The sequence below is a fragment of the Pristis pectinata genome, chromosome 2 (assembly GCF_009764475.1).
Source record: "Pristis pectinata isolate sPriPec2 chromosome 2, sPriPec2.1.pri, whole genome shotgun sequence".
Taxonomy (NCBI): domain Eukaryota; kingdom Metazoa; phylum Chordata; class Chondrichthyes; order Rhinopristiformes; family Pristidae; genus Pristis; species Pristis pectinata.
The window spans coordinates 23,661,249-23,679,433 of NC_067406.1; the positions used below are offsets into that span (position 1 = coordinate 23,661,249).

General features: G+C 41.8%; 1 protein-coding gene across 3 annotated transcripts in view; it reads right to left on the reverse strand.

Annotated features, from left to right (window-relative positions):
* The window catches only part of si:dkey-21a6.5 (multiple epidermal growth factor-like domains protein 9), a 33,729-nt gene extending 15,841 nt beyond the window's left edge, over positions 1–17,888 (reverse strand). Inside the window, exons 1-3 of one of the 3 annotated variants that reach the window (XM_052043525.1) lie at positions 17,693–17,888; positions 16,584–16,659; positions 14,104–14,256 (exon numbers count right to left, since the gene is read on the reverse strand). In XM_052043525.1, coding sequence (XP_051899485.1) covers positions 14,104–14,176 — 73 coding nt within the window. In that variant the 5' untranslated portion in view covers positions 14,177–14,256; positions 16,584–16,659; positions 17,693–17,888. The remainder of the gene's footprint in view (positions 1–14,103; positions 14,257–16,583; positions 16,660–17,692) is intronic. The other 2 variants (XM_052043532.1, XM_052043541.1) reach the window with 2 other exon arrangements.
* Positions 17,889–18,185: the final 297 nt, after the last annotated feature.

An 18,185-nucleotide genomic window follows, 5' to 3' on the forward strand; every position in this document is an offset into this window, starting at 1 on the left:
GGATCCCACACATCTAGTCCTGCAGATTTTTTTTTGATTTACAAGCATGAAGGTTCAAGGTTCTCATTGCTGTCACAGGGCACCAGATGGTCAGGAAGTATAGAGCATGGATCCAATTTAACAGAAGGCAGAAACAGAAATGATCATTACACTTGTTTATCTTTCCAACAAGATGCTGAACCAAAACCAGAAAAGAATCATGAGACTCAACGCAGAACAAAATAGTTTTTCTAAACGCGCTTGTCATTTATATTACCATGAAAAATAAATAAAATGCCACCAATTAGAACATCCTTTAACAGGATGTTCCAATTTGTGGTAAGCAAAGAACCATTACAGGAGTATGAACAGCACATAGGGGACAAAGATTCCACTAGTTAGCATTAAATTTGTGCCAATCTTATTGAAAACAGGCTACAGGAGTAGCTGGAGAACAAGAGGCAAGGTTGCTTGAAGAACTCTTGTAGTCAAAGCTAAAAAGGGATGCCAAATACTTGGCAAGGAGTACACATTTTTAGATTTTAAAAAAAACAGCTGAATGTACTCAAAAATATTTCAAAGGCATTAGTTTTGTCTGCAGTATTTTAAAAAAAAGAATCAATACATGCTGGATTGATTTTCCTTTCCAAACTTAGGAGCTTACTTTAATATCCTCAAGCCAAGTACATTGCCTTGCAGACCTTCCAGCTGGTACCCAGGGCCACTGGGTTCTGCAGAAAAGTGGTCTGAAACTGAAGAAAGTCTGGCAGTGCCAAGACACCACCTCGTTATAGAACGGAAGGCTGATATGAACCTGAAACCATATCTGGCCATTCTCAAATCCCAAAATACAAATCCAGAAACCAGCCCATTAATTGATCAGTTGCCCCATAATTTCCACCAACAGACTGATGAACCGTTTTCAGAGTACGTCACACCTGAAATTCCACCTGGAGGTATGCCACACCTGGAATCAACATTAAAATTTCCAGACCTCTGAACTGGGAGGAGCTGTACCTTGTTCGTGTTTGACATTAGAGGGGAGGGGAGGGAGACTGCTTCTCCTGGATCACAAGGAATCAATGAAAAGTTAACCACTCCCACCAGGTTTTACTGATGAGAGCCTCCCGTTTCCCCCAGAGTGAGGCATGAGCTCTGATGACGTTGAATGAAATCTCAGCATATTAAGAGCAACTCCTGCCCATCCAGAGAAGCTCAGCCATCCCATCCCTGAAGTGTCCTTGAACACTTCAGGAACTCTGGGTGTTCCTGCTCCAGGCAGGCTGGGTTACACCTGGAGCTTTCTGTTGCTTTGATAGATTCCCTTGCATCATAGAAAAAAGGTACAGCACGGGGGGGGGGGCAACCATGTCTCCAAAGATACTTGGCCTTCTGAGTTTCCACACGTGTCCACCCAAAACAAATGTTATATATTTTTAAAATGGTGTATTTGGCTTTCCACACACAAAAAAAAAATCATGGACGTACCCTTCATTGCCAATGTTGTAGAGAATATCAATAGGTCTTTCATAAAACAGAACAGTAGAGCACAGGAACAGGCCCTTCTGACAATGTCTGTACCAAACATGATGCTGAATTAAACTAAATCTGTCTGAAAATTATCCATATCCATCTAACAGCCTCGTAAATACCACCATCATATCTGCTACTCCTGCCAGCTGTGCAAAAAAAGAAACTTGCCCCACACATCTTTAAATTTCTCCCTCTCACCTTAAATGCACGTTCTCTGGTATTTGACATTTCTACCCTGAGAGGAAGACTGACTATCTACCCTATCTATGCCCCTCAATTTTATAAACTTCTCTCAGGTCTCCCCTCAGCCTCCAGTGCTCCAGAAAAAACAACCCAAGTTCGTCCAACCTCTCCTTATAGCTCACTCTAATCCAGGCAGCATCCTGGTAAACCTCTTCTGTACTTTTTCCAAAGTTTTCACATCCTTCCCACGATGAGGTGATCAGAACTGCACACAGTACTCTAAGTGCGAGCTAACCAAACTTTAATACAGCTGCAACATGACTTCCTGAGTCAATGCCCTGACCAATGAAGGCAAGCATGCCATATTCCTTTGTTACCACCCTATCTACTTTCAGGATCACTTTCAAGGAGCTATGGATTTGGACCCCAAGATCTTTCTGTACATCAATGCTTTTAAGGGGTCCTGCCATTAACTGTATACTTTCCCCTTGCAACACTTCATATGCTCAGATTAAGCTCCATCTGCCATTTCTCCACCCATATCTGTAACAGATCTATATCCTTTGACAGCCCTCTACACTATCCACAACTCTGCCAATCTTTGTGTCATCTGTAAACTTAATCCAAATTACCAAATCACTGTGGATCCTATGCATTTTAATCTGCTAGATCAGCCAACACACTGTGGCGCAGTTGTTGAAGAAAGTGCGATACTCTTAGGTGGTCCTCTCGATAAAAGACACTTCTTAGCAATGGAAAGGCCAGTTTGATCCAGTGGCTTGTTATGGTTTTGAAGGAGACACGACAGACATGAAAGCAATGTACGACTGTGTAAATCTAGGAGCAGACGGCCATTAACCAAGAGATGCTTCAAAGTAAGGCATTTCAAAGAGCTATTCAGATAGTCCAAGTGACCTGCTTCTACGCTTAAACATTGGTGAAGCGCAAAGCTACTCTGCGGGACAGAGTTGAAAAAGTCATAGCTGCTGACTGCAGTGTGATTTAGAAAGTTATTTTCCAAGAGATAATTGTAATTTGTGGTAAAAATTTTGAAAATTTAAATACTTGTCTGAATGAAACTGATTGGAACAAAACTTAATTGTTAATTCAGAGTAGTTGTTTGGCACTGATCAAAGACTTAGAGCATTAAAAATTTATTCTGCAACAGAATCAAAAATTTTTTTCTGCTGTGTACAAATTGATTTTACTTGACTCAAGTGATTTCCTGCCATTCCATCCTCTCCAATTAAGAGTCTGTCAGCAGGATATCTTGGCTCTGGAGTGGGGCAAGTCAGACACTCCTTCCTGAGATCCACAAGGGCAGTAGCTACTAGGAGTCCAGTTTGCTCCAAAATATTAAAAAAAAGGTGCTGTTAACGTCACCACCATCTTTAAATACAGAACTTAGATATCTAGAAATCACATTTTTAAAAAAATTAGGCATCTTGAAGCCTTAGAAGACATGAGATTTAATAGAATGCAGAGACTGAGGTTATTCCTCTCACAGAGAAGGGAAAAGGTAGATTTGATAGAGGTATTCAACATCTGAAGGGTTTAACTGGACTTGCTATGGAAGAGCTACTTCCAGTTGTAGCAGCTGTGTGTCCTGAGAGCACAGACTCATGACAATTGGAAAATTGGATAAGAGCCAATTTCAGGAATTTTTAAAAAAAAACATATTCAGCCAACTGGGATGCCTGCTGTTTGGAAAAAGGGTGGAACCAGGAGGAAAAAAGTTTCACCTAGAAGTTCTTGGACAAAGTGGGTCAAATGTGTTGTAATATCCTGGGCTGCATCACACAACGATAATTGATCTGTTCTTTTCCTTTAGGTATGGAGCAGTAGTAGGGTGAGAGGGTCACTCAAACATTGGATATTGCTGTACTTTTCCAGAGAAGAGGAAGATCTGGAATAAGCTACCAGCTGATGTGGTTAGTGCCAACTTGTGTCCACAAAATGAAAGCTGGATCTTTGAGTGATAACAAATATTGCATCATAGAAGACAGAGGGTGGTGGTAGATGGAGTGTATTCTGCCTGGAGGTCAGTGACCAGTGGTGTTCTGCAGGGATCTGTTCTGGGACCCCTGCTTTGTGTGATTTTTATAAGTGACTCGGATGAGGATGTGGAAGGGTGGGTTAGTAAGTTTGCTGATGACATGAAGTTTGGTGGTATTGTGGATAATGTAGAAGGTTGCTGTAGGTTACAACAGGACATTGATAGGCTGCAGAGCTGGGCTGAGGAGTGGCAGATGGAGTTTAGCCCAGAAAAATGTGAATGGCAGGACTCTTAGCAGTGTGGAGGAACACAGGGATCTTGAGATCCACGTCCACAGATCCCTCAAGGTTGCCACGCAAGTTGATAGGGTTGTTAAGGTGGTGTATGGTACGTTGGCTTTCATTAGTCGGGTACTGAGTTCAAGAGCCGCCAGGTAATGTTGCAGCTCTAAAGAACTCTGGTTAGACCACACTACAAGAGGCATAGATTGAGTGGACAGTCAGAGACCTTCTCCCCCAGGGTGAAAATGACTCACGAGGGGGCATAATTTTAAAGGTGATTGGAGGAAGGTATGGCAGGGGGGTGGGATGTCAGAGACAAGTTTACACACGCACAGTGGTGGGTGCATGGAACGCACTGCCAGCAGAGGTGGAGGCAGATACATTAGGGACATTTAAGAGACTCTTAGATAGCCACACGAATGATAGAAAAATGGAGGGTCGTGTGGGAGGGAAGGGTTAGATAGATATTAGAGCAGAATCAAGATGTCAGCACAACGTTGTGGGCCAAAGAGCCTGTACTGTGCTGTAATATTCCATGTTCTATTTGGATGATGGTGCATTTAAAAGACACTCCTTGGTCCATGTGATTTTCCCCAGGGAATTTCAAATAATAACTTGGTCCTCCAATAACATCAGATAGTTTCTAGTTTCTTTTGCCTCTCCCAGGCAACCTTGGGTCTGTAGGAACAGAACAAGAAGTGTCTAGGCCTGATGGTTTGATTGTCACCACATGGGATTGACTTGATGGGCCAACTCATTTCTAACGTCAGCCTGAACAATGAGGCAGCCACTGTAAACACTCTAGCCTTAGGAAGTTGGCATATGGACAATGGCTTCATTTTACTGCAGACCTAAAAACAGCCAATATACATTTCTACTTTGCTGACTGATCAGCTAATGTGACCAACTGGAAAAATTTTCTCCAACAACAAAAAGAAAAACTCTGCAGGGGAATGCCACAGATAACACGAGTTTATGGTTCCATTAATGAAACAGAAGTTCATTTACCATTCCCCAACCCTACACAATTTAAGCCATGGGTCACACAGCAGTGTTGGCGAATCAATCAGGTATTCATTTGAATTTTTATTACTACACCTTTGGAGAAGAGTACATGGTTAGAGTTGAGAGTTATCCAATACATATCACAACTGCATCTCACCAGGGTAGGAAAACACCTTAAATTGAAGAGGATTGCAAGAAGCTTCAATATTCTGCTCAGGTATTTGGGATGCAATGTGGAGGACAAACATTCAATGTAGCAACTGAAATTACCACAAATTTAGTGAAGTTATTCAACACAGTTTAATCATCATCAGGGAGGAAAAAGCAACTAAAGCATTGTCAGAATGTTTTCTCCATTCTTTGCAGCTTTTCTTGATCCCAAAAGAGCAACCAATCTTTTTGGCAAACAATACTTTAAAGTAGAAGAGGGAGAAAGTGGAAGTTCAGTTTACATTTCTTGTGCTTTCCAGAGCAAAGCTTTACATTAAACTACACCTGGATTTTAAAACTCTCATGCTAATTTTTAAAACTCTGCTTTGTACCCTACTTCCCGTTCCCTTGACGTCCTTAATCTCAGCAATCTACCTCAACCCTGTAACCTCAAGTTATTCCTGCTCCTCCTATTCTGACTGTTTGATGATCCTTGAATTCAGTGCTTCACCATAGGGGGTTGTGCCCTCAACTGCCAAGGCCCCCTCCTAAAGTCCCTCTTTTCATTCTTCAGGATAATCCTCAAATCCTCTTAAAACCAAGCTTTGGTCCTCCGCCTTAATCACTGCACATGTGGCCCCCGTGTCAAATTTTGTTTGACACCACTCCAACAAGCTGTTTTTTTTGGGTGGGTGGGGGGGGGGGGGAAGAAAGAAAGAGGAAGAGGAAATGCTTCTTCACATTTTAAGATGTCCATTTAAAAAAAATACACATGAACAGTCTTTTAAAACAGAAAAAAAAAGTGCTCCCTTCTTTACTAGAAATTGATGCAAGGTAATAGGCTCCTGTAATTTATCAGTCTAATCCCAATGCGGATAGGAAACAGCCACTCATGGCATGTTATCACTCAGTGAAGTTGCCTCCCATGTTCCCAATTCCATTTAATCCAGCAGCAGGGGAGAGGTCACAGGAAATTCCTAAGTTATTCAAAACTAGACTCTTTACTCACCTAAAAACCACATTTCAATCTGTACACTCATTTGCATTAAAATTTACTGCAGATAAAGAAAAAGGAACTCTAAACTCAGCATCTCCTGCCAGTTTAAAACAAGGAAGGTCTATTGACACAGAGCAAAACCTGGGATGTGGCATTAATTTACACCAACCATCTTGTTTGAAGAGCAGCTGAAGCTGCTTGCTTTATAAGGGCTTGATACTTTATATAGAAGAGCACAGGTGCATATTAGACCAAATGTTAGTAAAAAAAAAAGGGAAATGAGTTTAAAATGAATCTCAGTTAAGCTGATAAATTGAAATACTTCTGCCCCAATGAGGAAATAAAACAAGATATAGTTTAGCAGATAAAGGTAATCATTTTCGTGGTCTAATTACAGAAACACTATACATGTGGCCAAGCTCACAATAACAGCAAATGAAAATTCAACACCAGCTTTCTCATTGTGTCTATTAAACTGCACATCCATTCCACTCCTCTCCAGTAAACTGGATCTGCACAGGGAAATAACCGTACAAGATTATTTAACACTGGTGAAAAGGTCATGGAAAATTTACCCTGAATGTGGTTCACCTGCAGTCACGATGGTGAGGTGTTGCTTGTGGTAAAACCTTAAAGAAACTGCAGAAAATTAGGAAGGAAGTTGACCAGTGGGAATGCAATAACAAGTGGTTATTTGTAGTAGAATCTAGGGGAGTGCAAATGAAAAGCTCCATTTGATTGACACTCCTGCCAGGAGAGCCACTGACCTTCATGAACTGATGTCAGTTTGTGTTCCACTGTGCAGCAGCAACTGACAAAGGGGTCAAGCATCATCATGACCTGCAGCGTCTGAGCATTTTGCCAATCTGTTACACTGTTGTCAGTACAAGGCTTCAATCTCCAGTTGAGGCAAAGTCCGGAAGAGAAATAAGAATCATTCTCCCTAATAATCCCAAAATGAGACAATTGTTTTACATTCCCCTATTTCCCCCTCCTACAAGAAAAGTGAGCCAATTGCAGAAATGTAAATTCAGGAACATTCACCAAAATGATCATACTTGTACACCTAAAACCCAAACCACTAATATGGTCATCAGTTTAATTAAACTGACAACTATACCTCACAGATCTCTTTGGTCTGCCCGAAACTTGTTGGTCTTCAAGACGTCCACAAGGGAATGCTGCCGACTGGCACATTCCAGGCTGCAGGAGTACATGCTGAGGGACGCACTGAAGCTTGATGCGGCCAACGCAAAGGCTCTGTGGGGAAGGGCCACAAACTAGGGTCCTTCTATCGCACATGGAGGAGCAGAGTCGGGTGGGGAAGCCCCTCAAACATTGACATGGTGCATCACCTCAGGGCCACATGAGTGGCGATGGTGGAATGGTTTAAAAAAAACATTAGCATTACTGAATGTAATGTATTGATCATATGACATTAAGACTAAAAATTCTTGCACTATTTTTTTTGTATATTATGAATAACATTAAATTTTTTTAAATGGCCATTTGGCATTCATGGTCCACACAAGACTCCACCTCTCCAGTTACTTCACTTTGCTCTTTCCAGCTTCCCTCATTATTTTCCAAGAGGTGACAGAAAATTTGTGTACAGCACTTAAGATCAGCATCTTGTTATGCACCCCAGGTCACATTGCAACACATCTAATCTTGTAAAGGCAAACTCCTGACTGCAGGGGACAAGGTCCAGGGTTGTTCTTAGTTTTAACTTTAATCGATTCCAAAAGAAACATTTAACTATTTTGTAACAGCAGTCTTTACTTACCCCAGGCCTCTGATCTCCACTTAGTTTGATCACAGATTACACACAAGAGTTTGCCCGCATATGACAATTACGCATTCTATTGTCATCTGGTTTATCCTTCTCAGCAATTTTAAATAGGGATATTGATTGGTTAACAACCCCCAACATTTGTATGACCAAGGAGACCAGTTTTGACAAGGTGCACATCAAGAGGATGGACACTTACCCCTCAGCTTCTATGGCTCTGTTGTCCAGTCACTGCTTAGTTATGCAGCAGCCTGGATAAGGGGTGGCATCACAGCAGCTATTTCAGATTGTATAACTTAGGAACCCGAAAGTCCTTTGCTGCACCTCCTTTTTCACAATAGGACTCTTAACAGTGTGGAGGAACAGAGGGATCTTGGGGTCTATGTCCATAGATCCCTCAAGGTTGCCGCCCAGGTCGATAGGGTTGTTAAGGTGTATGGAGTGTTGGCCTTCATTAGTCGGGGTATTGAGTTCAAGAGCCACAAGGTGATGTTGCAGCTCTGTAGAACTCTGGTTAGACCATAATTGGAGTATTGTGTTCAGTTCTGATTGCCTCATTATAGGATATGGAAGCTTTAGAGAGGGTGCAGAGGAGATTTACCGGGATGCTGCCTGGATTGGAGAGCATGTCTTATGAGGATAGGTTCAGTGAGCTAGGCCTTTTCTCTTTGGAGAGAAGGAGGGCAAGAGGTGACTTGATAGAGGTGTACAAGATGATAAGAAGCATAGATCAAGTAGACAGTTAGAGACTTTTTCCCCAGTATGACAATGGCTAACACGAGGGGACATAATTTTAAGGTGATTGGAAGAAGGTATAAAGGAGATGTCAGGGGTAGGTATTTTATACAGAGAGTGTGAGTGCGTGAAATGCACTGCCTGCAGAGGTTGTGGGGGCAGATACGTTAGGGACATTAATGAGACTTAGACACATGAATGATAGAAAAATAGGGAGCTGTGGGAGGGAAGGGTTAGATAGATCTTAGAGCAGGATAAAATGTCAGCACAACATTGTGGGCTGAAGGGCCTGCACTATGCTGTAGTGTTCTGTTGTATCTATATGAGGGGGATATGACCTCAGTGGTGTTTTCCCCAAATTAAAAAGGGACTGCTCAACATATTAAATATTGACTAAATTAGTAAAACAGTGCCTGTGTATGAATTTTGCATACACCATTTCAAAACTGTCTGTAGAAATGTAGGTATCTTTGCAAAACAAAGTATCTGGAATGAGACAGGCTATTGTGTAATGTTACTCCCCACTTATCCACCTTGGCAAGTGATAGGCTTTCAAAAATAGTTTAACAGGAGAGATTACAAGTGACTAATAGGCAATGTATTGACTGTAAATGCAAAGTGATGCCATTGTTTGCATGGACTGTACAAATTATAAATATTTAATAAATTCTATTAAAAAAGTTGCTGCTCCTCTCTTCTGGTACATTTGGGAGCTCAAGGACACTGCCAGCTGTCCAAGGTTGTACCATGGATGAGGTTGCCATTCATCACTTGCTGGAATAACCCTTCCCTCAAAGAGGTATAGGAAGAGCTGTGCTGGGTTATCAGTTCATCACCAACAAATTCAACATGAAAGGACTTTGCTTTACAAGCTGGGCTCTGGATTGCGCACCACAAACATCAGTTGCAGCTGGAATGCCTCTAGTTCGATTGAGGAGACCCTTGTTCTGCTCAAAATATTCTTTTCTAGAAGGACTGAGCAATGCTGACTAGCATGTTCCAAGGTCCAGGGGCAAGTGCTGTGGGATGCACCTGAGTGATGTGCAATGGACCCATGGGGATAAGGGAAAAAGGCTACTGTGCAGTGCCACCCCCACATACCTCTTTTGCAGACAAGATTTTGAGAGGTTGCTAAATGTATAACTAATGACTAGTGATGCAAAGCATTGTCTGGTATGAACCATCACAAAATTCATAGGAGAATGTAGCTTTTTTTAAAATTGTACTCCCCCCCCCCCCCCCCCCCCCCCATTAAGTGCCATGATAAATTTACCCACAAAAACCCAGAAGCAGAAGTTGTAGATGTATTACAGCACAAAACAAAAATGTAGTCATTTGGCCATTGGGCCCCATGGTTCCCTGCAAGAGCAAACTAACCGCTGGACCCTCACCGCCCAGGACATGCCCTCTTCACATTACTACCATCAGGGAGGAGGCACAAGAGCCTGAAGACCCACACTCCTTGTTTCAGGAACAGCTCCTTCTCCTCTGCCATTAGATTTCTGAATGGTCCATGAACACTATCTCATTATTCCTGTTTTGCACTATTTGTTTCTGTAACTTGTAGTAATTTTTATGTCTTTGTCTTGCACTGTACTGCTGCCACAAAACAAATTTCATGACAAATGTCAATGATAATAAACCCAATTCGGACTCCTTTTTGAATAGCTATCCAATTCCCTTTAGAAAGTACTGTTCAAATTTGCTACGATCACCATTCAGGCAGTGGATCCTAGATCATGACATGTTGAATGTGCAGAACTTTGTCTCCAGTGCTTTGTCATTCACCTTGAATCCACACCCTCTGGTTCTCAAATCTTCCACCAGACAGTTTGTCCTCATTCACTTTGGTTGAACCTTTCATTTCAGGCATGTCTATCAAATAACTACTCCAAACCGTCCAAAGTCCCTTCTTCCCAGTTTCTCAACTACTTCTCAGTCCCTACTTGGCCCCACCCCTCCCTCCACTACACATGTACACCCAAAATGCTTTTAGATTTCACTTTTGTTGCAAGACTTTGATCCATTCATTTGCTTGGTCCTCACTCAAAACCCTCCCATTTTAATCTATTTTCAACATGATTCTCTCTTGCACTACGAACCTCACATCAATTCCTTTCTTTGTTCACCTTTACCTTTTCATTCTCTTGGCATCCAGTGCTTGGATTTGGTTTCCCTAACTTTTGCCCCAGGTGGGAACATGTCTAGACTGCACCAAAACACTGCAAAACCCAGCTGTTTGGTCAGATAAGTCCCTGGGGCCAGACAGAATATTCCCCAGGCTGCTCCATGAGGCGAGGGAGGAGATTGCTGAACCTTCGGCTAGGATCTTTGAGTCCTCATTGTCCATGCGAATGGTACCGGAGGACTGGAGGGTGCAAATGTTGTCCCTTTTTCAAAAAAAAGGTAGTAGGAATAGTCCAGAGACTTACAGAGACCAGTGAGCCTTACGTCTGTGGTGGGCAAGCTGTTGGAAAGGATTCTTAGAGATAGGATCTATGGGCATTTAAAGAATCATGGTCTGATCAGGGACAGCCAGCATAGCTTTGTGAAGGGCAGATCATGTCTCACAAGCCTGATAGGGTTCTTTGAGGAGATGACCGGGCAAATTGATGAGGGTAGTGCAGAAGATGTGGTCCACATGGATTTTAATAAGGCATTTGACAAGGTTCTTCAGAAAGTCAGAGGGCAAGGGATCCAGGGAGGATTGGCTGTGTGGATTCAGAATTGGCTTGCCTGTAGAAAGCAGAGGGTTGTGGTGGAGGGAGTGCATTCGGGTTGGAGGGCTGTGACTAGCGGTGTCCCACAAGGATCGGCTCTGGGACCTCTACTTTTCGTGATATTTATTAATGACTTGGATGAGGGGGTAGAAGGGTGAGTTAGCAAGTTTGCAGGTGACACAAAGGTCAGTGGTGCTGTGGATAGTGTGGAGGACTGTCGAAGATTGCAGAGGGACATTGATAGGATGCAGAGCTGGGCTGAGAAGTGGCAGATGAGTTCAATCCAGAGAAGTGTGAGGTGGTACATTTTGGAAGGACTAACTCCAAGGCGGATCACAAAGTTAATGGCAGGATTCTGGATAGTGTGGAGGAGCAGAGGGATCTGGGGGTTCATATCCAAAGATCACTGAAGGTTGCCTCACAGGTGGATAGGGTAGTTAAGAAAGCTTATGGGATGTTAGCATTCATAAGTTGTGGGGCCGAGTTTAAGAGCCGTGAGGTAATGATGTAGCTCTACGAAATTCTGGTTCGACCACACTTGGAGTACTGTGTCCAATTCTGGTCACCTCATTATAGGAAGGATGTAGAAGCATTGGAAAGGGTGCAGAGGAGATTTACCAAGATGCTGCCTGGTTTGGACAGTATAGATTATGAGGAGAGACTATGGGAGCTAGGGCTTTACTCTTTGGAGAGGAGGATGAGAAGAGACATGATAGAGGTATACAAAATATTAAGAGGAATAGAGTGGACAGCCAGCACCTCTTTCCCATGGCACCAATGCTCAATACAAAAGGGCATGGCTTTAAAGTAATGGGTGGGAAGTTCAAGGGAGATAGAGGGAGGTTTTTTTTTTACCCAGAGTGGTTGGGGCATGGAATGTGCTGCCTGGGTTGGTGATGGAGGCAGGTATGTTGGTCAAATTCAAGAGATTGTTAGATAAGCATATGGAGGAATTTAAAATAGGGAGATATGTGGGAGGAAGGGGTTAGATAGTCTTAGGTGTGGTTTAAAGGTCAGCACAACATGGTGGGCCGAAGGACCTGTATTGTGCTGTACTGTTCTATGGTCACAGTTTTACCTGACAATATTCAATTCTAATTTTCCCTGACCAGATCAATTTTCAACCCTCTGAAATTTGTTGCAGTTTCTTCCAAAAGCTCAAAAGACTTAGTGGCTTATATGACCCAAGAGATTAAAATAAGGGGCATAGGTAAGATTAATAGCTAATCTTTCCCCACCCCCACCCCAAGTAAGAGGCAATCAAAAACTAGAGGACATGGGTTTAAAGTGAGAGGGGAGAGATTTAAAAGGGACGAAAGGGGCAAATTTTTCTATATAGGTGATGACAATATGGAACAAGCTGCCAGAGGAAGTGGTAGAGGTGGGTACAATTATGACATTTAAGCTATTTGAACAGGTACATGGATAGGAAAGGTTTAGAAGGATATGTGCCAAATGCAAGGAAGTGGACCTAGTTCAGTTAAGCAATTTAGACGAGTTGGGCTGGAGGGCCCGTATACCGCGCTGTGTAGTTCTAGGACTCAGCTTCTCTTCAAAATCTTTCCTGCAAAGACTGGAAGTTGGAGGAGTCAGGCAGTGGAAGGATAAGCAGAGTCGATAGAAGTGTCCATAAATTGACTAAACAAAGTGTCACAGATTTACAAAACAAAATAATAACTGCAGAGAGTGGAAATCAAGCAAAATTAGTTCTGACGAAGGGTCTTTAACTCGGTTTCTCTTTCCACAGATGCAGCCTGACCCACTGAGCATTTACTGTTTTTGTCCGTTTACAATTTATCAGTGTCCATTTGGCACTTACATAGAAGACCACAAAGGCTGTCTGAAATAATAAGAGTTGGATGACAGGATGAATGACTAACTAGGCATTGCTACCCAAAGATAAAGCAACAAAACACTGCTGCCTTTGCCCAGTGGATCAGGGAAGAGTCTGTAGGGCTGGCACTTTGGGCAAATGACCTCACGTGGTGGAAGTGCACGTTGTGGGCAGAGGGAAATAATAATAAGAGAGGGGAATGCATCAACTTGGGATGTTAGCTGTCTCTTTACCGTGTGGGTGCTGCCTGGACTGCTGAGTGTTTCCAGTAACATTTTGTGTTTGTTTCAGATTTCTAGCTTCTGCAGTTCTCTTTTGCTTTTCACTTTTTGGTTGATTCTGATACAACTCCACTTTTCACCTCCACTCTCCACAGATGCTGTTTGCCTGGTTGGTCTTTCCCAGCATTCTCCTTTAGCTCAGGTTTCCATCACTGTTCTGTAGCTCACAGACCCACACTCTGTACTCGCTTCTATGGAGAAATCCGTTTCTGTTAACGAGCTTCAGTACCCACGTCTAATCAACGCCGATCTGGGTCACGTCTCCTCTTGGTCAACACCTTATCACAGACACCACCTTGCTCTCCCACCCCCCCACCCTCCCACATTTGAACAGATCTGTTCTCTAAGTTTTTCTGCTTCTGAAAAGAGGTCATCGACCCAAAATGTTAACTATTTCATTTGCTACAAATATTAACCCAACTTGTGAGTATTCCCAGCAATTTTTGTTATTTCTGAAGAGTCTATACTTTCAGGCCATTTGGCCTATCATGTTCATGCTAACCATCAAGCACCCATTTACACTAGTCCATCTTTATTCCTCCACATTCCCCTGAACACCCCCTCCCCCCACCCCCGCCCACAATCTGTGACTGACCCATACACTGGAGTCAACTTACAGCAGGCAGTTAGCCAGGAAATGCAAGACCAGAAGGAACCCACAGTCACCGAGAGAATGTACAAACTCCACATTGAGCACTGCAGCTTCAGATTAAACCCAGGTCACTGGGAATGCAAGGCAGCAGTTCCTCCAGCTGTGCCACTGTGTGGCCCTAGAAAACCAGAATGAACCAGTATCATATTCTTCAGGAGACAATTGATCTTTTCTCAATATTATCACTGACATACAACGTGAAACTTCTTGTTTTGTGGTAGCAGTACAGTGCAAAGACAAAATCTATAAATTACGAATCTAAATAGTGTAAACACAAAAGAGGAATAACAAGGTAGTGTTCACGGATTGTTCGGAAATCCGATGGCAGAGGAGAAGCTGTTCCTGAATCATTGTTCCTGGCTTCCACTAGCATGCCCACAGCAGTCTATAGTAAAAGGACTTTATTTTAATAGTTCAACTCACAATAGTTACAAATTAAACCACCAAGTGCTCCAAGTTTTACCCACAACCACATTTTAGCCTGAATGTAATATCAGCAGCATTTTAGTTCAAACTGTTTTCATCCTAATTTTACACTATGAATGGCTTCCTAATAAGGAAGCCAGAAAAGCAGGTTGATTAATGAGCAAGTGGGGAGAACATACAAGCTCCTTACAGACAGTGACCGGAATTGAACCCAGGTTGCTGGTAATCTACCAGGTTGAGAGAGAGAGTGTGTGTGTGTGTGTGTGTGTGTGTGTGTGTGTGTGTGTGTGTGTGTGTGTGGTGGTGGGGGGGGGGGGGGGGTGGGGGGGGGGTGGAAAATAGTGCACAAATCAAAAAATGGCAGATGCTGAAAATCTGAAATAAAACAGAAAATGACAAATATTCAGCAGGTCAGGCAGCACCTGTAGAAAGAGAGACAGAAGTAACATTTCAGGTCTAAAGACCCTGCACCAGAAAGATACAGACCAGCAAATGGGATCCAGCTGCCATTTTAACTGGTGACCTGACAAGGCAGCAAGGGCCATGCATAAATTTTATACTTTTAAATAAAATGTTCCTCCAGTACCACAAAGGAAGATTCAGTCTTCCCTGGCATGGATTCACTCCCTTTTCCTTGACAGTCCCCAACTCAATTACCTGGCATGTTGTTGACAACTTCCTGGCCTTAGGATTTTCACAGTTTCCTGCCAATATTTCTAGCAGGATTTAAGAATGATATGGAAGCAAAAGCAGAGCTTCCCACTCGCATATTGGATTTTAATTCCAGCCAGGTTTTTTGTTTTGCTGGTGGAGCAAGAGGAGGTGGAACACTGATAAGTGATATAGGAATTTTTTTTTAAAAACAGACCCCAAAGATCTTTCCTAGCTGCCATGGTCTCAATGATAAATCTTCATAAATCTCTTTATAGTACCTCAAATTCAGCTTCATTTCCTGCTAACTTCTCTTGATGTAAAGACTACAGCAACATCCCAGTTTGAGCCACCAGTTAAAATCGCAGTCACAAATACACGTTTGAAATGCACCCTGTTGGCTTTGGGTTGAGCAGATTTAATGTCAAGAATAAGATCCTGACAGTTTTCCAGCAAGTGGGCGATTTCAATTGCTACCCTCTTACTTCTGTATATATTCTTCTATCTCAGCACAGACATTTCCACTTAAATTTATAAATACATGTTTATAGTTGAGCACTTCTACTGTTTCAAAGTGGAAGAAGTGGTCCTATTCTGCAGGTTTAATCTCACGTTCCAAATTATTTCAATTGATTAGTTTGAGGGGTGTGGTTATTGTAGTAACATTGCATATCAGAGCAGTCCATTTTGCAAACAGCAGGATCTCAAACACTGCAAGTAGCGATGTCAGATTTAGGCCAGCTCTAGGAAAATTCCCCTTCATCAATTAGCTCCATGATATTTGTACATCCACTCAATCACCACCCAGACCCACCTTCTTCCACAAGGTCAAACTGAGACTTTCAGTCAGAATTAGACCTACAAAGTACTACTTGGCTATTGGTGAAAAGGTCTCTTTTTTTTCCCCCAAAAAATTCTTTGGGACTTTCATTGACAGAACTGTGATGCCATCAATGGTTCGGTTGTTAGGGTTGGAAATAAGCACATTGACAGTTTTGCAAATGTTTTTTTGGTCAGGGAGTCCATCCTTCAGTTCCTGCTAAAACAGAAACACAAGTTGCAATTTGAGGGATAATCTGTAATCATCTTAAACATTTAAGCTAATAGTTTCTTGTTGACTGAATGGTTATCAGATCTACCCTCTTGTATCTTGAACTTCAATTTTTCCCATGATACAGAGGGTAGATCTGATAACCAGTCAACAAGAGTCTAATAGCTTAAAATGTTTAAGATGATTACATAAAGTGGTAAAAACTGAAAAAATGCACAACTCATTACCCATGTGGTTGAAATGGTCAGTGGTGATGTATATAAAAGGGAATAGAGGGGTACAGTCAAGAGCAGCTTATGTGCAGTTTAAACACTAACCCGTGGACTTAATGGACTGTTTCCATTCTTTGCACTTTACAACTCCCAATACACAGCAGTTACTGATCAGTAGGACCTATAGAGGATAAAAAGCTTCAGGTCTATTTAAAGAAAATTACAAATTTACACATGACAATGAAAATTGAACACAAAGCAGTCAACAGAAGGTCACTATTCAAACACTCATTAAATTTAACTTGTTGGCACTAAAAACAAATTTTAAAAAAGTGTTTAGAAAGTCCAATGTCCGTTCATGTAATTGATCTGAATAATTTATTTTTAAAATATCAGGACTCCATATGGCGATATGGTTTGACGGAAAATTGGCAAAAATCTTTTCTGTGGGTTAGAGTAGGAATCCAAAATCCACCAGGTACTTTTGGCCTGAAGTGCAGAAAATCACATGTCAAACACAGGGAGAGTGTAGCAAGTGTAAAGCCCCTAACTTTCAATCCCACTGATCCGGGAAATTATGGTTTAATAAATAAGGTTTATTATTATTTAATGCACTCTTTAGGTGTTGTTTTACGTGTTCAGCCTTAAATTTAGTTTCTTTCCCCCCTTCCTCTTTTGTTACTCTAATAATAATCACCAGAACGCAGGCTATCAACGACTGGACCCGATTTCAGCCTTACCCATCATCTTACCAGCACCCTTCAGCATGCAAGGCTGCAAGGAAAACTAAGCAATAAATTAGAAAACACGTTTAGATTTCTAGAGAATTTTTGCTTATTAAATATCCTCCAATTTACAGGTTTACGTGCAGATGCTCCCAAGTCGGGTAATATCAAACACAGCAAGTGTCTTCACGTTTGAAATAAAAAGGGCGGGTTAACACTGAAAGGAGACTCATTATATTATAAATTTCATTTAAACATTCTAATATTGCTAGTGTTTTTTTTTGAAAAACTCATTTCCTGTTTATAAAAGAGAGCCTATTCCACATTTTGCATTTATGATAATGCAATTGCTTTATTAAGCACTTCAACGTTATTCATTCCTAGAGACACAGAATAATTTAAAAACAAAACACTCCAAAAGAAATTCCCAATTCGAATGGACGTTTAGCCAGACGAGAAACTCCTGCCAAACAAATAGACATTGCTCACCGACTAAAGAGAAGGCGATAAGAAGCAAGTAACATCCTTTTCCGAGGAGCTTCATTTTATTTATTTTAAAGCTGCTATCTCGCCGGGTCGACGTCAGTTTCACTCGCGAATTAAATCTCTCTTTTCACTCTGGGTCGGACTAAAGACAATTCCTATTTTCCCATCCACACTGTGAATGCGCTGACAACACATAAGAAAGTACAGCCGCTACACCGAATATATCATATGATTCTCATCATGTGACAAGTCCCCTTACAGCAACCAGTTTTCACTTCTCGCTCAAAGCAGGCGGGGTTCACTTACTGCGGACGTAATTAGAGCAAAACTTTGTTGAAAAGAAAAAAACTTTTGTACAAACAGCTTTACTTTAAGCAGATTTTTAAAAAGAAATCTGGATATAACACCTACCAAAGGTTTTATTTTTAACTCCTAAGATCCTATTCCGAAACTCAGAAGAACATTTCCTTACATAAACGTGTGTGTGTGGAATGGG